Source organism: Leptonychotes weddellii, unplaced genomic scaffold, assembly GCF_054177405.1.
Source record: "Leptonychotes weddellii isolate Sample4059 unplaced genomic scaffold, ASM5417740v2 HiC_scaffold_2823, whole genome shotgun sequence".
NCBI classification, from domain to species: domain Eukaryota; kingdom Metazoa; phylum Chordata; class Mammalia; order Carnivora; family Phocidae; genus Leptonychotes; species Leptonychotes weddellii.
In genome coordinates this window covers 1318-12947 of record NW_027876515.1, presented here as the reverse complement: position 1 = coordinate 12947, position 11630 = coordinate 1318, and the positions used below count along the sequence as shown (strand labels likewise).

At 43.5% G+C, this 11630-nt stretch overlaps 1 protein-coding gene across 1 annotated transcript; it reads left to right on the top strand.

The window, feature by feature from the left end:
* Positions 1-1182: 1182 nt before the first annotated feature.
* LOC102726524 (NACHT, LRR and PYD domains-containing protein 2) lies at positions 1183-11234 on the top strand (the record flags this gene model as incomplete). The annotated part of the gene is made up of 6 exons (XM_081810528.1): positions 1183-1380; positions 3350-3517; positions 5218-5388; positions 5709-5879; positions 7835-8002; positions 10697-11234. Coding segments are annotated over 6 exons (1180 nt in total), but the record flags the coding sequence as incomplete, so codon positions are not given.
* Positions 11235-11630: the final 396 nt, after the last annotated feature.

Here is an 11630-nt window from a genome sequence, read left to right as displayed (position 1 = left end):
AATGCTCAGCTTAGGGATGGAACTTTACTTTGTTCAGTGTTATAGCTTACATGTGGGGCACAAGTCCAGGGCATCCCTAGACATTCTGGACACCTCACATATTTTCCTTAACAATTCTTTATGCTTTTCTTAAACTAGAGCCACCATACTGTACCCATACTACCATCCCCAGGACTTCGATCTGAAACTTTGTACCTACTGACCACTCTGACCCATTTTATCCACACCCTGCCTCTGGCAACCACCCATCTGTTCTAGGAATTCATGTTTTTTTGTTTGTTTGTTTGGTGTTTTGTTTTAGAGTCCACATAGAAGATCAGACAGTATTTGTCTTTCTGCCTGACTTTATTTCATGTAGCCTAATGCTCCTCAGATCCATCCATGTTGTCACAAATGGCAAAATTTCCTTTTTTGTGGCTGAATAATATTCTGTCAGATACACCTACCATATTTTCTTTATCCATTCATCTGTCAGTGGACACTTAGGTTGCTTCCATGTTTGGGTATTGTAAATAATGGTGCAGTGAATGTGGGAGTATAGATACTTTATCAAGAGTGTGATTTCATTTTCTCCAAATACCCAGAAATGGGATTGCTGGATCATACTGTAATTCTAATTTTTTGAGGAAACTCCATACTGTTTTCCCTAATAACTGTGCCAATTTACAATCCCACCAACAGGGCACGAGGATTCCCGTTTCCCCACATCCCCCCAACACTTACTCCCTGTCTTTTTGATGACAGCCATTCTGACTGGTGTGAGGTGATAGCTCATCATGGTTTTGATTTGTATTTCCCTGATGATGAGTGATGTGGAGCATCTTTTCTTGGCCATCTGGATGTCTTCTTTGGAAAACCATCTATTCAGTTCCTCTGTCCATTTTTTTAATTAAAAAAATTTTATTACGATCAATTAGTCAACTTCTAATACATCATTAGTTTTTGATGTAGTGTTCAATGATTCATTAGTTGTGTATAACACCCCATGCCCATTTTTAAATCAGTTTTTTAAAATGAATTGTATGAATTCTTTATATGTTTTGGATATTAACCCCTTGTCAGATACATGATTTGCAAATATTTCCTCCCATTCTGCAGGCTGCCTTTTCATTTTGTTGGTGGTTCCCTTTGGGGGACTGTCTACCAATTCTTGTTACTTCTCCCATACAAGCTTTTCAATAGGTGCTCTGGTCCATCCCTTCCTTCTAGGTCACAGCACGACCACGTCTTTCTCCATCTCTGGATCGATCTCTGCTCGTTGTTCAGTTCAAACGAGAATCTGTGCTTCTTGGATGTGAGCCAAAGCTTCCTAAGTCACTCCTCAGTGAGGATTCTTTGTGAGCAAATCACCCATGTCACCTGTCATCTCCAGAAAGTGGTGTAAGTAGACGCCAATCCTGTAACGATGATCCCCAGGCGTTTTTAACGTGGCAGCACTATTTGAATGCTATTTGACCAGGCTCTGACCAACCAGGTGCTCAGAATACAAAGAATTGAAATGGTGGCTAGTGGGAGAATCGTATGTTGCATTGAGTTATTGTCCTGAAATTTGGCCAAGCGTTCCGGTGTTTCCATACATCTGCGATGGGCATATTTGAAACTCAGCCTGTGGGAAATATAGGTACGTGCATATCAGAAGGGCACCTGGTGGGAACTGGGGAAATATTCCAGAAAGCACCGTTTTAAATACATGAATAAGAACGTGTCGGCGAGACAATGGTGAATTTATAACCAGTGTGTGGAACAGGATTCAGAGAGGAGTCTGAGTAAGGTAGGTTAGGGCAGAAGCAAATCATGATGGAGCCGCCTGGGCAGGTGACTGTTAGGGTTTAAAACGCTCAACCAACACATGTCCAAGTGATAAACTTCATAAGTTCTGTTCAAAATTACAGATGGATACATTACTGAAACTACCCCCCACTTCCCCAGAACAACATGCCTTAGAAAGTTTAATTAAGCCGCCGAAAATGTGCTATTTACTTGGGATAAATACCTCTGCCAAACATCAGTTGACTTGCTTATCTCAGAATGCCATGGGACTTGCGTGTTCAAAGCAACGAAATCTGACATGGGTTGGTGTCAGCAAAGACAGCAATTTCTTCTGTATGGCCTTGAAAGTTTACATTGCTCTGTAATGCTCAAGGCCTTACATGAGAAACAAGAATTAGAAGGCACCTGTAATTTGTTCTGCTAAGAGTTTAGGACCATGTAAGCAGGGGTTCTGAAAGGCTGGCATCCCCCTTAATCTGGTTCTCTCTGTGCTGGAAATTTCATTTTGAAGCCTCTTTTGGATAAGCTGCAGGGAACATTCATTATCTGACAATGAAGGGTCAAGGGTTCTAAGACCAACTGTGGGTTTAGGAAGAAGTGTGGCTTTAGGGAGAAGAGAGTATCCATTTCCCACCCCCGCCAACAGGGGGATGGATTGCCAGGTTTGGAGGTACAACCTAAAAACAGGCGAAGAGCCTCTAGAACTCCAGTGAAAATGAACATCTGAAATAGGAGGGTAGTGGGCAATAATGGTGGGTGCGGAGTCTATCCCAAATTAGGATGCATTAAGCATGCTTCAGAAAGAGGTCCTGAGAAAGTGCTTTCCCACTTATTCCTACTATGCACACAGGATCACTTATGAGCTAGATTCATTATGTATAACACGAGCTTGATTGACTCTTACTCTAAAGAAGGTGGCACAGTCCAGGTGCCGGAAAAAAATCTTACTATTTTTTTTTTTTTAATGCTGAATTATTTCTTGGAGCCCACAGTTGGATTAGAGAAAATCTATGTTCTTTTCCACCTAGGATTTATTTTAATCCTATTTGAAATTCAACATTCATGCTAGCAGAGAGGGAAATAAAACAAACAAACAAAACCCCCAACTCTTCATGGTCCACACCTTCGAAGAGTCTAATTTATTTGCTAACTCATAAACGATAACGTAGTGTAACCTAAGTGGAAACTGATCTGTGGGAATGCAAATGGCCGTGTGGGGTGATAGTAAGAAATAGCTTATTCTTGCTAGGAGAAGTCAGGCATCGAGGAGGAGGAGGATGGGAGCTGAATGCTGAAGGAGATACAGGGTAGGACACAAAACTCAAGGAGAGGATAGACAGCTCCTCTGAAGAACAGCATGAACCAGGTCACAAGGGTGACCAAGCCCTCCAGCATCCCACCCATCTTCCTCCCACCACCACAGACTACCTCCTTTGCAGTCCCTGCTTCTCTTCGTTCCAGCTGCCCTTCACATCAGTGGTTTTCTTGACCATCTTCCCATTGTCCGCCTTGTCTGGAGACCACTCCTCTCCCTGCGTTCACAGCACTCAAGACGGAATCCCTTTTCATTTTTTCCTAGGATTAAAAATGTTTCCCCTGCTGATGCTTACCGGGACTTGTGTCTAGCTCTTGTTGGTAAGAAGACTCTGACACACCTGGTCCTGGAAGGTGGCGTCCACAGTGACAAGCTGCTGCTTCTGCTGTGTGAGACTCTGAGGCACCCGAGGTGCAATCTGCGGTATCTGAGGTAGATCTCACAGTCCTTGCTCTTCTCCATCGGGGGATGCCGCATTCCCCTGTCCCCCTGCACTTCTGGCCGAACTGGAAGGAAGGCAGAGCCACATGTCAGGACACCATGCCAAACAGTGGACATAGTCTCGAACAGAGGCAGAAAGCCCGTGCACATTCTCTTTCTCCAGTCAGCTTGTCTCGTGCATTGAAGAGTGAGCCCCGAGGGCAAAGGAACACCCAGAATTCTGCATCCCCCTCTAGCTTGGGGACTTGGTATTTTAGACCCCGTGTTGTCTACCCGTTGTGGTTCAGAGCATCCATCATGACCACTCAGTAACATTGCAGAAGAATCCAGTGTCCTGGGTCCTGGTATGTCTGGTCTGAGCCATTCCTCAGTGAGCCCTCCTAGTGAGGGCTCCGATTGTCATTACCTGTCTCTAGGGGACCCTTTTTCCTTCCCTCTATTTAGTTGAGTGGCAGCCTGCCTTACTGGCTAACAGCACAGATTGTTTTTTGGATTTGGAAATGAGCTCAAATCCTTGCTCTAACATTTATGACCACTAGGATTTTGAGCTGCTTCCTCATCCATAAAGCGGGGTTTTAAGAATTGATGTGATGTGCTTCGCATAGGGGCCAGGCGCAAAGGGCAGCTCTTACCATATTGATGATTTCTGAGCTGTGTCTCATTTACTTAGAAAAACATCTGTTACTCTGAAGCTTTGGTAATGCATGTTTTAAGTGGATACACTGAAGCTCCAAAATGACAAATAGCTGCCTCAGAATCTCCCATTTATGCTCACACGATTTGAGACCCTTCACATTCCACCCTGTATTCCAATTACTTAAGTAAACGTAGGACATCCTTATTATATAGGCTAATCTGAGGGAAGAAATGTACTCATTTTAAGAACTCCCAATTTTACCTATGACATACATTCTACTGGGCACAGAATATGGATGGATTATATTCTCTAATTGTTGGAACATGAAGGTATTGTCTCCCTGCAAAGCACAGATGGGGAAAGATATTACAAAGGTTAAGTAATTTGCAAAGATTTTGAACATAGTAAGAGTATGATGCAAACAACAGACGTGTACTAGAGTCCTGTAGTCTGATCTTTGTGTGCAAGAGTAGCTGGGTTTTAAAGCCCAGTATAAGGGATTAATGGATTTCCTCAATGATCTCCAAAACAGCTGTACTATATTCATATGCTCATCAACAGAAGGAGTTCCCAGTTTTTATTCTTGCAACACTTAAACTCAACAAATTTTGGACCTGGCTGCCTAGGTGTCAAATGGTATCTCCTTGTTTTAATTTGCATATTCCCTAATAATTCATGAGGTTGACGCTTCTGAGTATCAGGCGTCAATTTTTTCCCTATAGAATTGCATATTTAAATCTAAGTGGGATTAGGACAGACTCAGGCAGGGAAAGTGATTGTATAAAATGTAGGGTTTGAGAAATAACAGCCACATTAGTGAAACTTCATGCATACTTATATTACAGATTTTTTTTCTCTTAGATGATGTTGGATGTTGATCAAATGGCAGCGGGGATATTGAAGAAGCAAAGGAGATCAATTCAGGCCAGGGTTGAGCACCTATTGGAGTAGGATGAAATAGAATTCAAGGGTATAATCTTCAGGGAAACATAATAAACTGATGTGGTCTCTGTGTCCTCTCAGAAGAATGACTTTCCCCCCATTTATCCCATAGGCTGGGGTCTTGTTCTGACACCACTCAGCAGTGGGCTGATTTCTCCTCGGCCCTTGAAGTCAACCAGTCCCTGAAATGCCTGGATCTCACAGCCAATGAGCTCCCGGACGAGTGCACCAAGTTGCTGTGCATGACTCTGAGACACCCAAAGTGCTTCCTGCAGAGGCTGTTGTAAGTCCCGCCTTTCTTCCCCTGGAGCATCTCCGTTTTAGGTCTGGGGCCACACGGGGAGGAGCAATGGTAGTGCGGGACATACAGGGAAACCCATATCGGACCTCCGACTGATGTAGACACCCAGTTCCCAGTTTTGGTTCCCAGAGGTGGATGACTCATGCATTTTGCTGGCCCTTTTCTCATTCATGGTCCTTCAGGCTTTGGTCATGAGCACAATATATAGAGGGTGTAGAATTAACAAGAAGGGCTGTCAGCTGAGGAGGCTGGGCTTTGGAAATGTTCTAACCATCTTGCCAATTGTGTGGTGCTTTTTGCAGGTTGGAAAACTGTCACCTTGCAGAAGCCTGTTGCAAGGAGCTCTCCTCTGCTTTGATTGTCAACCAGAGGTTGACGCACCTGTGCTTGGCCAACAACAACCTTGGGGATGGTGGGGTAAAGCTTTTGTGTGAGGGTCTGAGTTACCCTGACTGTCAACTACAGAATCTGGTGTAAGTCTGTGTGTGCACACACCTGGAGTCAGGTAGGACAGATAGAAGAGCACTTAATGATTCTACTTGAATGAAACTGGCAAGATCCTGCTACAAATTAGGGAAAGGACAGGCAGAAACAGATTTTAATATTTGCATGTCTTTCAGGGCAGGGATTACCTTCTCGCCTCTTCCTATGCTGGGAATATGGGATAACCAATTGGTTCTCAGTTCTGATGTTTTGTGTATGTTTTTAAAGTACACATGATCTCTTTCTTCCCATAATTGGGAATGGATTGAGTTCTGTGGTAGGGCTCAATACATTTTTTTTTTTCCTGCAGAGGGCCAAATAGTAAATATTTTAGACTTTGTGGGCTATATGGTCTCTTTTGCAATTATTCAACTGTGCCATTGCTGAGCGAACATGTAAGGAAATCAGTGTGGTTGTGTTATAATAAAACTTTATTCACCAAAAACAGGGGGTGGGCTGGATTTGACCCATGGGCTGTCATTTGCCCTTGTTATATGGGAACAAGCCCAGCATGGAGTACCTGTTCCCATTAGAAGCATACATAGTTAGGGTAACATTCAAGAGATTGTGTAGAGTATGAGGGTTATATCTGCTCAGAAATCTTTTCTTGGCTTTGATTTCTCTGAGGCTCTTGTTCTACTGGGAAACTTCTGTCTGCCCCTTAGCTTTATGGCTTCCAGCTGGTCCTGGAAACTCTGTATTAATCTAGGATATCCCTTAATCCAGACATGCACCAGTCATTTAAGACTAAAAAGAGAAAACAAGTATTCAGCTTTTGGTGGTGGACAGAGAAAATGAAAACATCTAATGAATATTGTTTAGGTAGACATACGAAGAACATAAAACTTCACAGGGCTGTCTACATAGTGACATCCTATCTTGAGAGTTAGCTTAGGCATCTAAACAGACAATAAAAAAATGTCCAGTCCTCATCAAGCACACACTGTGTATGAGGGACTCTACCAAATTTTACAACCTCATGATATAGTTACTTTTATTTCAGATTTACTAACTGGAAAACCAATGCTTAGCCACTTAGCTTGCATGTGGTCACATCTGTGTGGTAGGTATGAAGCCCCCTCTATCAACTGAGTTGCCAGCAATCATTGCTTTAAATACATAGAGTCAACGGTGGATCAAGCCTCCACTTAGACAACATACAAAACTTAATCTTATACTTTTATACCATCCTCCTCCCCAAACTCCTCAGGTTCACTGATGACTTTAGGATCTCACACACTACGAAGCATGGTGTCTTTTGGTCTGGTCCTCCTCCATCGCTCTTAGCAGTGGCACTTCAGGATCCACAGCCTCTGTTGCAATTGTGTCATGCTTGGGGCATAGGGCTGGGAGGGTCCACTGCAGACCCATCTGCCTAAAGTTACCATGTGACCATCCTCCTGTGTGGTCTGGCCTCCTAGCTGGAGGACTCCTAGAAGCCTAAGCTTGTAGGAGAGTCTGCAGAGTTTAAATGAGAAACCCAGTCACTAAGATATCAGGAATGTTGAGCTTTCGGTGTGCCACCGTTCTGCTCAGACGATTAAATACAAGACATGAAATAAAACATAAAACACCTCTCTCTAAAGGGAAAGAAGTAGAACCTAACCATGCAGAGCATAATAGGGGCCTCAGATTCAGTCTTGGGTCTGTCTGACCCCAGAGCCTAAGTTCTTGACCTATAGGCTACGCTGCTGCTTTAGGAAAATCTGTGTCTTTGGAGATGTGCATCTGCTTCTCCATAATTTATAAAAGGTGGCGGACGAAGGCCAGTTTACCCTTCTGCCACCTAGGCAGGGTGGGAATGATGTAATCATCATCATTTCACTTGTATGTTTTCACATACAGGCCTACCTAAACGTATATATATCGCAGTAGAAGGTGTGTGCTCTTGGAAGTAACCACCTCACAGGGTGTAAGTCACAGACGAATGGGATTGTCTTTGCAGGTTATCCCATTGCAACATAACCAGACGCGGCTGCAGGTACATCTCAAAGCTCCTCCAAGAAGATTCGAGCTTAACAAACTTGGATCTGGGTCTCAATCCCATAGCTACTGGATCGTGGTTTCTCTGTGAGGCCTTGAAGAAGCCAAATTGTAACCTAAGATGTCTAGGGTAGGTGCTTTTGCTCATTTTTAAGGTGTTTTGGAGATATTTTATCTGAGCTATTTTAGATATTTTAGAATGTAGACTGCAGTAGTGTCTCTCCTGCTCCGCTTTAGGAGGTAAATCCCTGCAGAAATTGTAAGCACCCAGTTACCTGTATTCAAAGTCATTCAGAGGGCCTGGAGGAGTGGGATACAGGTGGGGACGGCCTCCAGAGGAGTGGGCTTCAGGGGCATACTGCTTCTGCTGGGATCCAGTGAGCAGGGCACAGTGGGCCTGTCCCAGCTCAGTGCCCAGGGGACCGTGGAGGGATACTGCCCCCAGGAAACAGTGGCTTCACCAACAGGATGGTGGGCTGTGCGTCACTGCTCCCTCACAAGTCTCCATCAAATGCATCTCATTGATGCAACGTATTTTACAACTAAAACCCTAATGTAAACTGAATCTGGGTCATGTAAATGCTTCCCTAGTCTTGTAGAGATGAGAAAGAACACCAGAACACATGGCGATTTTTGTTTCATGTCTTGGTCGTCCCTGGAGAACTCTTAAAATTCTTAATGGTCAGGCTCCTCACAAAATTGATTAAATTTAGGAGAAGTAGAGCCTGGCATCAAAATCTTTAGAGATATTTCAGAAGATTTCAATATTCTCTAAGTTTGAGCTCCCTTGAATTAGAGGTTGGAAGATGCTGAACAAGCAAATCCACAGTGTCCACAGGTTGGGGTCTATCTTTTTCAGTTGGGGTCCAAGGACTCAGCATCATAGCAGACATATTGAATAGGGTCTCTGACTTCAAAATGTGGTTCAGATCCCATCTGATATTTATTAGCCGTGACTTCTGACATTCCATTTTCCCCTCATGGTATGCATGACTTGTCTATAGGACGACTTCTCACAGTGGTGCACTTCATGCATTTATGGAGTTACATTGTGGGCTTGTCAGTCTCATGACAAAGTTTTATGCAGCAAGCACGTGAATCAATATTTGTTACCAAATCTCAGGGTGTTCCCTATGACCGAGCCCCTTTCTCTCTAACTTCATCTCGGCTTTTTCTCCCCACCTTGGGGCACATCTTCAACCAGCTTCTTTTCAGTTCCCAGAACACACACCATTCCTTCCCACCACAAGGTCTTTGTTCTTACTGTTTGGTTTCCTTTTTTCTGACTAGAGCACTCAGACCCTGCAGTTTGCAGGGCTATCTGCTAATATTTCACTTCTCACCTTGGCTATTATGGGGGACAACAAACTAGTTTTGATAGTTCCAGATCTCCTGACTATCCTATTGAAGTGCTCTGTTCTCTATTGATTGGGTAGGAAAATGGCACAATTAGTAGAACTATAATTTTTTGTTTAGTTTTTTTTTTATTGAAGTGAAATTCACCTAAAATTAGCCATTTTAAAGTATACAACTTGATAGCTTTGGAATACTTAGTCTGTTTGATCACCCCATATGGGGCCTCCAGACCCCTCTGCTTTCTGTCTCCATTCTATACCTATCCTGCTATCCATACTAATTCTGTATATTTCATATAAAGAGAGTCACATATAATAAGTGGCTTTTTGTGTTGGGCTTCTTTCAGTGAGTATAGTATTTTCAAGATTGATCTACGCTGTAGCAAGCATAAATACCTCATTCCTTTATATGGTGCAACAATATCCCATTGTAGGAATATACTACAACTCGTTAATCCCTTTATCGATTGTTTTATTTCTGAGGGGATGGGGTGCATTTCCTGTGTCTTCAATGCCTATTATAGTGCCTGGGGCAGCAGAAGGATGGTTAGAGATGCAGCATATAGATGCGCAGGTGGTGGAGTGCTCAAGGGCCCATGGCTGAGGGGGCCTGGGTCAGCCCACTGGACTCTATATAAGCCAGCATGAGGCGTATCTACCCTAAATGGTCCCGCCCTCTGTCCTCCACTGGCAAATGCATCTTTTAGTCTGGAAAAGCTCTGGGACAAGGAGATGAGGGATGGAGGTGATGCTAATATATTTCACATTAGAGTATAATTAATTCACTGTAAGTTCTAGGAGGAAACAGTGTTTGTCTATTCACCAACTCAAAGGCTTCTGTTTTTTTCTTCCTGCCTCCATATCACACCTCACATTCACATCACTTTGAGGCACCTCCTTCCAGATACCAAGCAGATGACCATCTACACTCCCAGTGCTAACGCTCTCATTTGGGCTGCCAACTCTCACATGGAGTGCTGTGCAGTCTCAGAGTTGGTCCTCGATTTCCAGGTTTGTTTCAGTCTGCAAGCTGGACCAGGACACGTCCATTTCAAAAGACTCAAAAGCTCCCCAGGCCGCTGCAGATAAAATCTGAAGGTTTTTCCAGGAGTCTACAAGACTTCCTTCCCAGCTGGGCATTTCATCTATGCTGGCTTCCATCCCACACTTACCGCAATGGCTCACCCTCCTCCTTTCACTTTTTCCTATCACTTTCCCAATGAAGAATTCACCAACCACCATAAAGCTACTAATCCTTCTCTGGCCAATTTACCCTAACCCTGTTCCAGTACCATCGTCCACGGTCTTCAATGTTCTGATGGGAGCCACTAAAATAAGCTCCACGAAGAAAACTATTATTTAAAAAAAACTTTTTTTACTACTAGTTCCGCAGCAAGCCAAGAGTGTGCCTGGTAACACAGTAGGTTCTAAGAAAGAACCGGCTGGGTTTCTGTGCTCTTTCCCCACAGGCTCTGTGGCTGCTCCATCACTTCTTCCTGTTGTCAGGGTCTTGCATCTGTTCTCATCAGCACTCCGCGGCTGGAAACTCTGGACCTGGGCCAGAATATCTTGGGGCAAAGTGGAATAACGGTGCTCTTTGAGGCTTTAAAACAGAATAACAGCCCCTTAAAGACACTCAGGTTGGAGATAGATGAATCTAGCGTGGAAATCCAGAAGCTGTTGAAGGACGTGAAAGATCACAATCCAAATCTGACCATCGAATGCAGTGATGCCAGAGCAAGCCTGTCCCCACGTTGTGACTTCCTGTCTTGAACACCCTGAGACCGTCTTTAGTGATTATTTGTCTTGAAGGGGGTGATCTGATATCTCTAAGACACACCATGAACTAGAGGGTCACATGTGAATTACTGGATCAAAATATAGAATTTAGCACTGGCTTTTCCTCTCTGGTTTACGGGAAATTCTGCACAAGTCACATACCAACTTTATGTCAAAATGTGTGTTATTTCACAAGGACACAAGCATAATAAAAGGCAAAGAACTTTGTTTGAAGCTGTACTTACTAATGCGCCCAAGACCTAATTTTAGTTATCTTTACACTAGGCATACTGGTCTAGGAAAAAATATCACTACTTCATCGATGGCTATGTTGGTTTCTTTCATTTTTTTTTTCTGCCCTAGCTCAGGTATTTCTTGGTCAAATTTAATAGATGCTTGATGAGTCTACATGATCAGTGTGGTCTGTGGCTTCCTTAATCAGTTTTAGGATATTCTTTTTAAAATTTTTTTTTAAAGATTTAATTTATTTGAGAGAGAGAGAGAGAGCACAGAGGGAGAATGAGAGGGAGAAGCAGGCTTCCTGCTGAGCAGAGAGCCCGATGCGGGGCTTGATCCCAGGACCCTGAGATCATGACCTGAGCCAGAGGCAGACGCTTAACCAAC